At 61.0% G+C, this 15008-nt stretch overlaps 1 protein-coding gene across 3 annotated transcripts in view; it reads right to left on the reverse strand.

Annotated features, from left to right (window-relative positions):
- Positions 1-15008, reverse strand: part of MPRIP (myosin phosphatase Rho interacting protein) — a 129844-nt gene that overhangs the window by 11674 nt on the left and 103162 nt on the right. For 2 of the 3 annotated variants that reach the window (XM_082861039.1, XM_082861040.1), the window contains exons 13-15: positions 12242-12351; positions 9345-9900; positions 7654-7770 (exon numbers count right to left, since the gene is read on the reverse strand). In XM_082861039.1, the coding sequence (XP_082717165.1) occupies positions 7654-7770; positions 9345-9900; positions 12242-12351 (783 nt within the window). Of the gene's footprint in view, positions 1-1321; positions 5045-7653; positions 7771-9344; positions 9901-12241; positions 12352-15008 lie in introns of all 3 variants that reach the window. The other variant, XM_082861038.1, reaches the window with a different exon arrangement.

Raw genomic sequence — 15008 nt, forward strand, 5'->3', positions numbered from 1 at the left:
CTTTAAAGACTGGCTGCTTCCTTGGAGAGTATATGTGTTTAAGAAACAATCTAATTTTTAAGGCAGTAAGTAATCCCTGGGATCAATCAAAGTTCCTCGGCAACCACTGTGCAGAGTCGTGAGAAAGAGCACCAGCCTTCAGCTATCAAAAGAGGGGCCCTCAGGCCAAGACCCCCGTCTCCCTGACCTGGGCAAAAATCTGCACAAGTAACAGCTGTCAGCCGGGCCCCAGGAGAGCGGTTTGGTTGTAATTTCTGCGTGTCTCACGGGGCCCAACAAGAACAGGCACAGGACAGAGGCCGCCGCCCACAGCAGGCAGCATCCAAGCCCCAGCCTGCATCACCGCCGGGGCAGAGCCTGCCCCCAGTGTCAGCCCAGGGCTTTCCTCCCTCCCGGGTTCGTGCCGATGGGCGTGAGAGCCAGGCTGGGCCTCGTCTGAGTTTCCTGCTGCGCAGACGCGCTGGGTGTTGTGGGAAGCGGCCGGGAAGTTACTTTCAACGCGGCACTGGTATGCGCCGGCCGCACGGGGACTGTGTGGCACTTTCCAACAGCCCTTGAAGCTTCCTTGGGATCCAGAATGGCCTTCAAAAGCTTTGCACTGACTTGGAAACAGCCTGGCAGGCACTAACGGCCCGCCTGCTTGTCGCAGCAGCGCCGGGCTGCCCTCAGGACTGGACGCACTGCCGGCTCACAGCTGGAGGACGGGGCTGGGGACGGAGGGCACGGGAAGAGCCTGGCGTCTACTGGATGCAGCTCAAGGGATGGCGAGAAGCCCGAGAGGACGAAGCCCAGAGCCCAGGCTGCCCTGATGGCTCCACACAGCCCAACGCCCCAGGGCCCGAAACATCACCTTGATGGGTCAGGGCCTGGGAATCCTGTCTACCAAGGTGGGTGTGAAACGGGGTCGGGGTGTGGTGGGAAGGTCACTTCTCAAAACCCCTGGAGCAAATAAGGCTGTGCTCCCTGTAAGAGCAGCCGTTCCCACCAGACGTCTGTCCCCACAGAACTGGGGCGGGGAGTGGCCCTCAACACCCCACTGCAAACATTCTAGCCTTTGGGAAGCCCAACTCTGCTCTCCTAGGACAGCAGGAAGAAGAGGACCCTCCCCAGGTCCAGGTCTGCACAGCCTGGAGGTGGGGGCAGTGGGGGAGCTTCCCCACCACCCTGCCTCGCCAAGCCCTGCTGGGACCCCACCGCAGCCAGTGGGAGGTCAAGCGGGGAACAGCCCATCAGCTCCTTCTGCTGTTCGGTGACTTGGAGCCAAGAACCGTGTCCCAGCTCCGCCTGCACTGGACGCCCCCCGACCGCTCTGCTTCGAAACCTTGAGGCTCTCAAAGTCCCTCTGGCGCTCTTCCCGCAGTGAGGCCGCGCCACCCGCCAGGTCCTTGTGCTCCAGCGCTTCCCTCAGGACGTCCACCTGGGCCTCCAACTCCTGGATGCGCCCCTTCAGCCCCATCATGGAGTCGGCCTCCCCCTCAGCTGGCCGGCTGGAGGACGGGGGTCCGTGGGCTGGTGGGGCGGCAGGGGGCCGCCCCTGGTAGTGGTGCAGGGTCTCCTGCAGGCACCGCAGCGTCTGAGAGTAATGCTCCTGCAGGGCCCGCAGCTCCTCCTCATGGATGGCCTGCAGCTCCCTGATCTTGAGCTGGAACTTGTCCTCCAGGGTCTGCACCTGGTCCACAGGCTGCCTCTCCAGGTCCTGCCTGTCCCCCGCCAAGGCATCCGGCTGGCTCAGGACCCTGCCGCGCGCAGTCTGCGGCGCACCCTCCGCCCGGCTCAGCCGCTCCCCTGTGTAGCTGACCTTCCACTCCTCAAACCACCCTCGTGGGGCAGCCAGGCTCTCACGGCGCTCACTCTGCCCCTCTTCCAGACGCCTCTGCTGCTGGCCCAGCTGGGCGACCTTGGTCTTGAGCTCCGCGTTCTCCTGTTCAACGATGGCGATCAGCTCCAGGTACTCGCTCTTCTGCTTGCGGAGAAGCCCCTCGTACTCCTCCCTCAGGGCCCCCACAGCATGCTCGTGCTCCTGACAGGAGGCCCCCCCGCCCGACCAGGACTCCCTGTAGCCCCGGAGCTCCTTTTCATACTCCAGGCGGATCCTGCAGGCTGTGTAACACACCTGAGCCTGAATAATTGCATCTTGAACTAATAAGGAAGAATACTGGCCGAGGCCTCCCAGACAAGCGCTACGGGAGAGATGCCGGGATGCCTGGAGAAGCTTCTGACAGTCTCGCACTGCCTCCACAGAGAGAAGTGAGGTTAAAGTGGCAGAGATCTCTCCCAAGAGACTGGCCTTATCCTTAAGCTGCAGGGCGAGCTCTTCCTGAATAGCAACCAAGGCCCCAGAGCTCTGGCTGGACAAGGGACAGAGAGCCTGCGAGCCAGCTGGGTCCGGATGACTTGGTACTTCTTCCGGCAGGCTCCCAGTCCAGGACACCTGGACACCATCTCCGGCACCTGCTGGAAGCTGGAGGGTTTCCGAGACCTGCAGCATCACTCTCTCGAAGTCGGGTGTCTGGTAGGCCCCTAGGATCTCCCCCAGCATGCGCTTGTGCTGCTGCAGGGCTGCCTGTGTCCCCTGCAGGGTCTCCTGGATGCTCTGCAGCCTGCGCTGGAGGGACCCCCTCACCGAATGCACGGCAAGGCTGAGCTCCGCCCTGACCCACGTGGCGTCGGCCAGGGCAGCGACCGGGGCTGGCGGGGCGTTTGGCCGCCCACCTCCCGAGGCACTGGCTGCCTCTCCGCCCAGCGTCTCCAGGTGCCGGCTCAGGGACTCGACCTGGCTCCAGAATTCTCCATCCACCAGCACCTTCTTGGCCCAGGCATCCACTGGGGCCCCAGGACAGGCCACGGTACTTTCGGACTCCAGCGGCCACCTTCCGGACTGAGAGACCTCGAGGAGCACGTGCGAGATATCGGAGGTGGTGTTTTTCAGTGAGTCTGCTACCTGGTCTATCAGCGTGGCTTCCAGAGCTATCTGATCAGAAAGGAGCTGGAGCTGCTCCTGGTCGCTCAGCTCCGGCAGGTGTGGTGGCTGCCGTGAGGTCGCTTTTTCTTCCTCCGAGAAACCCGCCTCCCCTGTGGGAGGCGGCTGGTGACACAGGGCCTGGATGGCGCCGACCAGCAAGCTTTCCACGCCGGCCAGGAGCCCTGCCCCCGCGTCAGCTGGCAGCGACCGCAGCTGTTCCCGGCAGCTTTCCAGGCAAGCCAGGGCCTGGCTGTTCTTCACCCGGAAGTCACCGAGCTCCTCCACGTGGTTCTCAACCACCTCCGCCCTCGCCTGTCTCTCCTGCTCCAGCTGGGAGGCCAGCGCGGCGACCTGGAGCAGGCTGGCACGGAGCTGCTCGCGCAGCCGCGCCTCGGTGCCAGCCCACTGTTGGTGCAGAGCGAGCAGGGCCTCCTGGCTCTGGCCCTGCTGGCTCTCCAGCTTCACTGTCACATCTTTGAGCTTCTCCTCGGTGACGTAGAGCTTGGTCTCCAGGGAGTGGATGATGGACAGGTAGGTGTCCGAGTCGCTGGTCGCTGGGAGCGAGCTGGGGGTGGCCTCCGACGACATGCTTTCCTCCGAGGGTGAGCGGTCCTGACTGGTGTCAGAGGACGTGCTGCTGGTCCAGGTCCTCTCAGACCCGTCAGGGTGGGTGTACTTTTGGCACTGGATCGTGGAGAACCGGATTCTTTGCCTCTTAAGGCCGGGCGCTCCCTGGTCGGGCTTTGAGGTGCTCTGCAGGTGCCCCTCCCTGTCGGACACTTCCGACCTTGGGGGCACTGGGCTCTTTTCTCTCCTGGGGCTGCTGTCCCTGTGCTCCTCCCCCAGGGCAGCCCCCGGAGGTGCGCTGGCAGCCTGGAGCTGTGGGCCCGAACGCGCGACGCCGTCCTCCTCCTCGGCTTCTTCCAAGAAGCTCCGTGGCTCCTCGGCGTCCTCTGAGGACTCCTTTGCCTGGAGCTTCACTTCTGTTTCCTCTAAGCTGCTCCCCAAGACAGTCATCTTAACCAGCACATCCTGGAGATCCCGCTCTTTCCTCGCCAGCGCCTTCTCGTGCGTGTCCTGGATGCACCTCAGCTCCTCCTCCTTCTCCCGGAGCCGCGTGTGCGCGCCCTGGAGCTGGCTGGCCACCCTCCTGTAGGAGCGCTCCAGGCTTTGGTAGTCAGCCTCCCTCCCCTTCAGCTTCTCCTCAAGCGCAGCCACGTCCCCGTCGGACAAGGCGACACGGCCCATCAGCTCTTGGAAGCGCTGTCGGATCAGGTCCCGCTCGTCTCGGAGGCTCTGGACGTGCTCGGCCAGCTTCTGGATGCTGGCCTCCTTCATCTCCAGCTGCTCCTCCAGCCGGTGCACCACCTCGCTGCCCTCGGACTTGGCACTCAGCTTCTCCTTCTGCAGGACCTCCATCTGCTGCTCGTGGTCCTGGAGCCGGTCCTCGAAGGCGCTGGCCCTGTCCTCTGCCTCCTTCAGGCTCTGCAGAAGCTCCTGCTTCTCCCGCTCACAGCTCCCCAGCAGCAGCTCGTAGTTCCTCTGCAGCTTCTCCTCCATCAGCCTCTGGGCCCGCTCGCTGGCGCTGAGCTGCTGGCTGAGGTCGGCGATGCGCTCCTGCAGCCTCTGCACCTCCTTCTGCCGGTCCCGCTGCAGCGCCTGTTGCCTCTCCAGGTCCCGCAGCTCCTGCGTCCTCCCCAGCAGCAGGGCCTCCGCGCTCTGGAGCTTCCGCTCGCTGGCGCGCAGCTGGGCGTTGAGCGCGGCTTCGCTGTGCTGCCGCTCCTCCAGCTGCTCGCGGACCTTGTCCTTCTCCAGCTTCAGCTCGCCCTGGAGCTTGGCCAGTGCCTGCTCCTTGATGGTGAGCTCGGCGGCGGCATTGCCAAGCCGCGCCTGGAGGCTCCGGATCTCGGCCTCGTGGTGCCGGATCGCGTCCTTGGCCTCCCCGTAGCTGCGCTTCAGGGCCTGGATCTGCCGCGTGATGAGCTCCTGGCGCTGGCACTGGGCCTCCAGCTCGCCGTGCAGATCCTGGTTGACTCTGTGGAGCCTCTGCCAGGCGCCGGACGGGGAGGTGGCCACTTCAGTCTTAAAAAAACCGATGAAATACGGGTTAGTAACACTCGGCCTCCCAGTTCTGAGTGTCACACCTCTGGCCAGGGTCAACCACAGAAAGGCTCCTTGGCGGGTCTGCCTTTTATCCTCTGCACAATTTTATTTTCATTTAAAAAAAAGAAAAACAACTAACAAATCGTCTCAGTTTTTTTTTTTTTTTTGGTAAGTAGCTGCTTCCAGGTAAACAGAAAACATGGACATTAACATTCAAAACAGCTCTAACCGAACAGCTTCTAGGAGAAATAAACCAAACAAAACTGAATAATGGAGCACACTGATAAGCAACACGAAGACTGAGGGACAGAGGCTCCAGCAAGAGGGACGGGCAGGAGCAGAGCAAAGCATCCGTTTGTTTGTTTTGCAAAACAAAAGGCACACAGCTCCAGACCACAAACCCCACCAAAGCGCAGGACCGGTGACGACGCCACTTCCTTCTGGGACAGGGGAGAAGGAAGGGAGGCACCGCTGCGGATGTCAGCGAGGTGACATCCGAAACATTTTCCTGTGAGAGGTGGAGCCCGTCCTCTACAGTAACAGGAAGAACTAATCTCTACCTGCAAGAAGACAAAACGAAGGGGAAAACGCAAACCATGGAGTGAAATATGAGAGTTAACAAAACAAACAAACCTCTGTGGCATATTCAAAATAAGAAAGTGAAGCATGCAGAAAATAAAACACAATTGAAACAAAACTCCCCAAACTGAAAAGCATGCAGAACAGACAGAACTAATTAACGCAGGAAAAAAGAAGAACGTGAAAGGAGTGAGAACAGCTCAGCCTAAGAACTGGCCTGCCTGTGGCTCCCTCCAGGTGTGCTGGTGGGGAAGCCACAGATGTGACACTCAGTTACGGTAAGTTAGACACTCCACGTCCACACCCTGCCAGCTCCTCCCGGCCATCGGCGCGGAGCCCACCCCCAGCTGCAGATCCTTCTCACCCTTAACCCCAAAGCCCCTTGCTCATTCAGACTTTTGATTATAAGAATTGTCAAAGCACATAGGGAGGTTAAAAGTAAACTGTCCTTTGACCTGGCGGGGAGGTGTCAGCGTGTCAGCTGACGGATGGGCTTCAGTGCGGGCTCATGCAATCGTCCAGGTCAGACACAGGACAGGGTAGTAATGTTCGAACTCTGCTACCAGGATTTTTACCACCTGGTGTGAAATGAGTGCGTGTAGGATGGCGGCCCAAACCAGGGTTTAAAAAGATGCTTCCCAAACCTGCGAGGTCTGCACAAATGACTCAGAAAGCCCCGGAGTGAGACATGCAGGAAAGAGGGGTGCCCCCCATCACCAGGTTCCAGTACCTCAGAGTCTGAACTGGGCATGGTGACAACTATGGTTGAAGGGCTAAGGAGGAGGGTCCAGGGGACACGGGGTGCCCAGGGCCATGGCCAAAGCTTAGGGGGAAAGGAAGGCAGAAGAAACGTGCCACAAAAAGGGCATGGAGAGAGGTAGGAGGGCAGACTCCGCCCAGAAGATCCACTCGGACCAAGGAAGCTAGTGTGCTGCAGTCTGGAAATACTGATGCAAAAACTTATCACAGAGATTCTGGGTCCTTGAGAGTCTGAAGAGCCCTCGGGGACGAAGTCTAGGTCTACACAGGCAAGGACGCTGATGCTGCAGGGGAGGGGCACCGCGGGTTCTGGTCAGTGCAGGACCCTGACTTGAACGCTGTGCCTTCAGCCTTGGCCAAGAGCTCGAGTTCTCCGTCCCATCGCCCTGTCTTGCTTTCCCCCCGGCACTCATCTGTGAATCACCTCTCCCCACTGCACATTGGCTGAAGGGGCAGGAGAGTGTTGTTTTATACCCCAGAACTAGAGCAGGGCCTGAAACGCTGCGGAAGAGTTGGCTCACGTCGGCCTGCTCCATCCAGGTGACCTCCTGCCTGACAAGATGCCTGTGGCATGCCCGCTGCTGCATGGGGGTGGCGGGGGGCGGCACTCTGGCACAGAGAGGCCTCTGCAGGAAGACGCTAGGTTTGGACTCTCAGCTCAGGACTCAGGCTGCTGCCCTCCCTCCCCTCCACACCACTGGGCAGGCTGGCTCAGGGCTGGGCGGCCATGTTTCCCCCTCAAACTTCAGCCTAGGCAGAAAGTAAGAAATGGGCCACTAGGCTAGTGGTAACAGTCCCAGGCTGCCTTGTAGGTGTGGTACAGACACGGTCAGGGGCAGGAAACGCAGTTCTAGCTCTGCCATGGGCTTGGCCATAAAAGGAGGCATGTGGCTGTTACTCAAGTTCTTAAATTTGTAAAATGGGACTAATGCTGCCACTGTGAAAAAAGTTAGAAACAACATGCAAACATGTGATGTTGATAATAAATATATATTAGACTCTTTGGAAGCCAAAGAGAAAGACTACTACTGAAAACATCTAAATAACCCTTCGACGCAGAGGGCTCAGGCAGATCCTCCAACTTGTTGCACAAGGAGGAGACCCAGGCAGCCCACTGCCCAGGGAGCCCGCTCCAGTGGCACAGAAGTCCAGAGGCCTGGCACTCGGTTTTGCACGTTCCTAGCCTGCCTGGGTCCTGCACACTGAAGCCCGAGGGCGCCTGGAGGGCCGTGGCGGCCCCGCAGCCCTACCTGCAGCACATAGCCCTCCCGGGCGCTCTGCTCCCGGCCCAGAGCCACCCTCAGCTGGTCCTGCAGCAGCCGGTTCTGCTCTAGAAGGTCTGAGGCCTCCTTCTGGCTCTGCTCCAACTGTTGGCAAAAAGACACACGTTTTTAAGCAAAATGGCGGTAACAGGAGCAGCAGCACGGCACGGGCGCTCGGTGGCGTGCCCAGTTCCAGCTGGGCTGGAGCTCAGTGGCGCCTCCGAGGGCCTTGCAGGCGGCCACACCTGGGTGGATGTGCTCGTCGGGTCTTCACTCAAGGTTCCAGCTCAAGCTGTGAATCAACCTGGGCAGCCACGTAAGCTCCACACCTGCTTGAGGATCCACCAGGTGCAGACCCACCAGGAAATGAGGACTTCGTGCCCCTGTCAGAGGGAAGACTGCCCACTGGGGCCTTTGGGTGTTCTCAGCGTGGCCAAGCACGCCCGTGCTGCCCCAGGGCAGGCCTCACGCCAGGCTCGACCTTGGCTTCTGGGGAAACCCTGTTTGACCAGTTGGGTACAATGGATTTCATATAAAATTCTTTTTGTGAGAAGAGGTCCTCAAGAATTGAGCTGCTTCACACTCTTGCTGTCACTGGCTGTGAATCCAGCCGTCACCCATCTGCCCCCTTCTGGAACCTTACCTACGTGCCCTCAGCTGCTGGGCCGTGGCAAGCAGGGAGCTGGGTGTGCAGCAGACTGTGCTGACCGGCACGCGGACCTTGGTTTTCAGACCTTGCTGTCTGAAACAAACTCAGGGTCCAGTGTGTGGCCTGTTGACTTGCAGGCTCGTTTTGGCTGTTTAGAGCAACGTGAGTTTGAACTGTTACTCTTCCACATCTTGCCTCTATTACTGTATTAACAGGCGTAGAAAATGGAAAAAACTGGGAAAAAATCCAAGTGTTGATGCTAGTGATAAACGTCAGCCTCGTGAATCTAACCAAATAAGAAGAGGATGAGAAGTGGGCAGGCCAGTGGCCAAGCTGTGATTTCGTTAGCCACCCAAGTCAAGCGCACACATGAATCGCATCCTTGAGGACTCCTGAGAGGCAGGTGGAACTCCACCTCCTTGGCCGTGGCACCTCTGCTCAGACTCACAAACCCACGGCCCAGCTTCTGCAGATTTGACTTCTGGGCGCTTCCTCATGAAGGGAAATGTCACGTTACCAAGTGCAGGGACCGCTCACCCACCTCTGCATCCGGAGGAGGCTCGTGCCAGGCCCCCCAGCAGGCCCGTCCTGCCCCCAATACCTAGAATCAGCCCCGCCTCCTGCTGCCTGCCCCGCACCCATCAGGTCTCACTGAGGGTCGCAGGGCTGCCCAGTCCAGACAGAAAGCTAACTCTGTTCACATGTCTCTTCTGCCCCCAGCCTCTAGTGCGTGGCGGAAGCAGGGCAGACGGGGCCCCACCTGGCCTGCAGCCCACCCGCCTCATCTCTGGCACCTCTGGCTCTCAGTGTCAGCGCCACTCCTCTGGTCTCCAGAAGGGCCTGGTGCCCTCCCTGCCACCCCCCACCCCAGCGTGCCTCAGGCCTGCACTGCGCTCGGCGGGGAGGCGGGGGGGCTGTCGCGTGTCTGTCTGCCTGAGGGCCTGCAAGCTCCTGGGGCGGGTTAGGCACAGCGGGTGCCGGGGGAAGGTGGCTGCACGGAGCTGCCCTGCCCATGCCGCCCGGCCATTACCTCCTTCTCCAGCACAGAGGTCAGCTCGGGAGTGGACAGTCGGTCGCTTCCATCCTCAGAGGACAAGTGCAGGGGGGCGATGGGCACTTGTTTCTCCTCCCGGAGAGGGGTGGTCTCCACCTGATGCCACCGCTGCTCGATCTCCACGTGCACGTTCTGGGTCCTGAGGTCGGCGGTCGCGGGCGGCCCCGGGCCCCGGTCGACCTCCATGCGCAGGGCCGTGTCGTCGATGCTGGGCCCGTCAGCCACGTCCACCGCCCCAAAGCGCTTGCGCCGTTCCTCCCGCCGCCGCGCACGCTCCCTCTCCAGCTCGCCGGGCTCCACCTCGGGCCGTGTGGTGGCAGGCCCCGGGGCGCCGGCTCTCTGCTGGGCCAGGGCCTGCTGGATGGGGCGGAACTCGGCCCAGTCGAAGGTCTTGGAGCGGCCCTCCCGCCTGCGCTCACGGGCCCGGCTCCGCTTCTGCTCGGGGTCTGGCTCCCCGGGCTCCCCGTCCTGCTTCTCCCGCAGCCTCGTCTCTGAGGGGGAGATGCTCCGGTCTTTGCCCTGCGGCAGCGAGCTGGGGCGGGGGAGACAGTTGGTCAGGCGGGGCTCCCGGCGACAGGGCCCAGCTCCCTGCTGTCACCACATGCCTTTTTCTACGCGGCTGTGGCTCCCACAAGGAAGGGGGAGACTCTGCCTTGACTCACTGACACGTCTGTGGAGGGAACCCCAAGTGGCACTGAGTGGTGACAGCAGAAAAGGAGCCGCAGACAACAGCCCAGAGGTCTCCCGCAGGATGATAATGGCGGGGCCGCGAGCCCCTTCAGGCTGCGCCGGGCACGGCCACACCCACACAAGGCCACGTGGGAGGTAGACCCCACGGCACACAGGCACTGGGCCGGCGGTGACGGAACAAGCGAGACCAACAACCGCTTCCCTCGAAAGGCTCATGGGTTTTTAAAAAGCAGGTAAGTAACACGGTCAGGTCTGCGTTTTAAAAAACCACTCTGGGTGGCTGGCGTGACAGACGGATCAGAGTGATGGCCCTGGGACCACCTGTGGGCCAGTGAGCTCGATGGCCCAGGTGGCACCCACGAGCCGGCACCAGGCAGGGGCTCACTGAACAGGACTTGAGAGGACTTGGTGGCCCACCCGGGGCAGAGGTGAGCAGGAAGCAGGACACTCGAGGGCACCTCTGCCTGCCCAGCAGCTGGATGCGCCTCCCCCACCTGCCCCACAGCGGAGGTCCCCGGGCAGGGTGCTGTAGGGCACTGGTTGTGGCCGTCCGAGGCAGAGGTCTCCGGGCTCCAAGGACAAGAGCCTGCGACCCTGGCCTGAGCTGACTGGCCTCTGGTCCCCCCCAATCCCTCAAAACAGGGTGGGAAGACCCCCAGCATGGCGAGGGCTGGGCCTTGGGGACTCCAGGGAGCATCTGTGTTTGAAAGGTGGCCAGAGAGAAGGGAGCCTGCAGAAGAAGCATCCTCCCTGTCCCGGGAGGTGGCCCTGGGAGCTTCCAAGTCAAGACCACACGCTTGCACACAGTTTCTCCAGAACGGACCTTTTCAACAATGCCACTGAACTGAGAGCTGGCCCAGGCCTCGGACTGCATAAGCCATTAGGATGACACAACAAGCCGGACCCGCCACTATCCGCAGGAGAAGAAGCCCCTGCGACTCCCCACCAGACTTGGGGGGGCCGCGGTGTGCAGCTCAAACCCACACTTCTGACATCTGTACCTGTTTCCAATAACTTTCCCGGGACATGGCCTTGCTGCACTAAAAAAAATCCATCTTTTCTCAAAGTATAAAAGCCCACACGGAACAAACTGGGTGAGGCGAGCACCCCGGCTGTGAGGCGGCTGACCCTGGAGTGCACTGCTCATCAGGAGGACACTGTCCCCATGGGCTGTGGCCCCAACACGGAGGGGAGGCGCCTCTCCCAAGCCATGTGTCGCCTGAGCGCGTTCTTCCTGCCCTTTCTGAGGCCAGAGCCACACACCTGCGACATCCCAAGGCTAACGAACCCCAGCCGGGCCCCGACCCACCGCACGCAGCCTCCTCAGAGTACCCGGAAAGAGCTTTGGTCTCTGCTCCTGGTCGTAGAGACTCGGGAACAACCAGGTATTCTGTTCGTGCAATAAATGAAGGAATGAACAAACAATCGAACAGACGACACAGGACGGAAGGACTAGAGAGAAAAGTCCTCCATTTAGGGTCCCTTCCTGCCTTCTTGTTCAAAGAGGTGCAGGTCACTAGCAAGGAGGCCAGAACTTGACCAAGGTGTGAGGCCGCCCTAGGCCGAGGAGCGCTCCGTGGGCACCAGGGTCGCCCCCTGGGCGCAACCTCCAACGCAAGAGAGTCACTCAAGAAGCATTTAAACAACCGGACCGAAAACCGCAAGCAAGAGGCTCTCAGAACCGGCGAAGGCGCCGAAGCCGTGAGGGTCAGGGCAGCAGAGTTCTCGACATCACAGCACCAGCCACACACAGGGAGCTTCTCTGCTTTTTGTAAAATGAAAACTTCAGGTTTCTAACCATCAGGGCAGGAGGAGGAAGGTGTGGGGCGAATCACGAGGTTTATGAAGCATGGATGTTGACACGGGGAACCGTTTCCCAACTTTGGCCTCCAGCACCAAGAGATGCAAAGAGAGCTTTGTCACAGCTGCACGGAAATCCAGCAGATTCAGGAGTGAGGCAGAAGGATCAAGAAAAGGAAACGCTAAGGTGGCCTGTGAATGCGGCATCGGAGCCGCCCTCACCCAGCCGTGGCTCAGTGCCCGGGCCCTGGGGAGCTTCTCCCGCGGCCAGGCCTGAGGGGGAAGGGTAACCTCCCAGGAGGCCAAGTGGAGAATGAGTGGGCGGCGGACTGAAGGCCGGGGGGCAGGCTGTGCTGGGCCCCTCGGGCACCCTCCCGGCTCACCTGGTCACGTCGGGGGCAGAGATCGGGTGGACGTGCTTCATGATGGTCTGGATCCAATTCCGCCGGATTCCAGACGTCATAGCAGAGAGGGTGAAGGCGCCCTCCTTTGTCTACACAGAAGACGAGGAGTTAGCAGTGACTGGCACCTCCCCACCCCTGAAGAAGGCCCCGCAGGGAGGCTGGCGGCCAGGTGGCCGTCCCAGGAGTGCGGCATGTGCCTCACTCAGGATGAACAGAGCTGGAGGGCAAAGGAGAGAGCAAAGCCGCGAACACTGTCATGGCTGTGGCTAACCCGGGCGTCCCCTCCCCGTGGGACCCAGCAGGCCTTTACTTTTACTGACACTCCTTGCTCTTTAAGGAGCTCGCAGATTGGAAGGAAGGAGAACGTGCGTGCGGGGAGCAGCGGGAAGGGGCCAGGGCATGGCAGGGCTAGGGAGGGTGGGCGAGTGGACGGGGAAGGGGTGCATGACCCAGGTGGAGGGAGTGGGCCTGGGGCGTGCAACCACGCACAACAGGCTCACAGGGTGACCGGGGACAGGAGTGGCAGGCACGAGGCTCAGTGGTGGCTGGGGCCCGATGGGGGCTGTGTCTGTTGGGCTGAGGAGGGGCACGGAGACCTGCTGGGCGGCTGGGCTGGTTGCTCAGGTGATGAGAGGGGCTTCAGAGAGGCGGAGGAGGTGGCATGCACAGCGCAGCACTGACAGGCTTGTGTGGGGGGCACCTCAAGGACAATCCCTGGACCCCCCAACACACTTGGGTGAGTTGGTGGGATGCCAATCAAGATGAAGGACATCACAGGAGGGGGCGGCATGGGCAGTGGGTGATGAGTGGCCTGGAGACACAGTCCCTGTGGCCCTGAGCGGCCCACGCGGCTCCAGCAAAGCTGAGGAGGGGTGGGGATGCAGGTGAGGATGTGGTGGTGGCTGCACAGAGTCCACTCCCCTGCCTCTGAGCCCATGGGCTCCTGTCTTACAGAAGTGAGGGAATCAGAACTCTTCAAGCTGCTCAGGCTACTCATAAATGGACCCACGAGACGTCAGCAAAACAGCTGATGGGAAGACACTGTTAGCAAGATGGGTTCGGGACAGGAGCTGGCATGGCCAGGGGCCCAAACTAAGAGAGCATCAGGGCACTGCAGAGCACAGCACAGCACGGGGTGACCTCGGCCCACCCCAGACCCCACCTGACGCCCCATCTAGACCACAGCCCACCACCACGTCTCCCTCCGGTTCCCCCCAAAGCAGGCCAACCGGGGTGGGGGTGGGGGGCGTGGCCTCCAGGCTCCCTGAAGTGCTGGCCCCCGGGCCGCCTCCTGCTCCTGGTGTGCTGTTTATGGAGTGTGACCTCGGCCACCTTCTCCCACAACCTCAGGTCTCAGCTGCCACGAGCTCTCTCCCGGCCCCAGGCCCACATGCTGGCTGCTTGTCTACCAGTCTCAGAGGGCCCACCTCGGCCTCAAACGCACCACAGGCCAGGACGCTGCAGGCTCCGCCAACTCCCGCACACGGCTCGCCGCACTCTGGGTCTCCAGCCCTTGACCCTGCCCCTCCCTCTCCCGGGCGCCCCGCACTTGCCAGACACCTGGCCTCCCGTCCCTGCTGCCCCACCAGATGCGTCTCACAGACACTCAGCTGCCTCCACATTCCGGTGCTTTCCACAACTCGGGGCAAGGCTGACTCTCAACTCGGCACTCAGGGCTCCCCCATGCCACCCCGCCAGCTTTTGCACTCAGCCCCCTGGTAGATGCCACCAGGTCTGGTGGCCAGGCCAGGGACAGCTTTGCCCCTCGAGATCCTAAAGCTCCCTAGTGAGCCAGGCCGAGTCCCGCCAGGAAGCTGGCCTCCCGTGCTGGGCGCCATCTCTCCCGACTTAGAACTCCCAGTCCACGGAGCTCATGAGAAAGCCCCAGAACTCATAAGCTCACTGCCCCCCACCCAGGTAAAGTGACGAGGGGTCAGGCTGGTGGACGACATCAGCCAGGGAGCACAGGTGACTCAGAAACGCCCCATCTGTGACCAGGAGAGTCCCAGGTCACGGCCTTACTGCACAGAAAGTGACCCTAGAACATGATGATGTAACCTGCTCAGTGATGGGAATGGACGCATACCCCCAGGGTGTCCTGCCCAGAGAAGCCTGCCCTTCAAGATGGGGAGGTGAGAGGCTTCCCTGGTGGCACAGTGGTTAGGAATCCGCCTGCCAACGCAGGGGACACGGGTTCAAGCCCTGGTCCGGGAAGATCCCACATGCCATGGAGCAACTAAGCCCGTGCACCACAACTACTGAGCCTGCACTCTAGAGCCCACGAGCCACAACTACTGAAGCCTGCGTGCCTAGAGCCCATGCTCCACAACAAGAGAAGCCACTGCCATGAGAAGCCCGCTCGCCGCAACTAGAGAAAGTCCGCGCGCAGCAACGCAACCAAACAAAAGAAAAAAGATGGGGAGGGAGGGGGGGGCTCAGCGTGCGGCCCACAATGCCAGAACTTGGCACCGTCCCCAAATCTGTCCACAGAGAGGAGGCTAGAGGTGTAGCTCACTGAGCATATCTTTTCCTCCTAAAGGGATGAGGGGCAGAAGGGCATCACGGTGGGATGGCACGGGCCGTCAGATTGGCGCCACCTTCAGCTATGACTTGGTGGCCCCCACAGATGCCCTGCAGCCTGGTGGACTGGGGGCTGGATTTTTCCTTTTAATGAATTCATTGGCCTTCAGATCTGAACTCACTCCTCTGAGTTTGGTTAATATTAGTCATTGCCACATGCTGCATC

This window comes from Leucopleurus acutus, assembly GCF_964270905.1.
Source record: "Leucopleurus acutus genome assembly, chromosome: 19".
In the NCBI taxonomy this organism is placed as follows: Eukaryota; Metazoa; Chordata; class Mammalia; order Artiodactyla; family Delphinidae; genus Leucopleurus; species Leucopleurus acutus.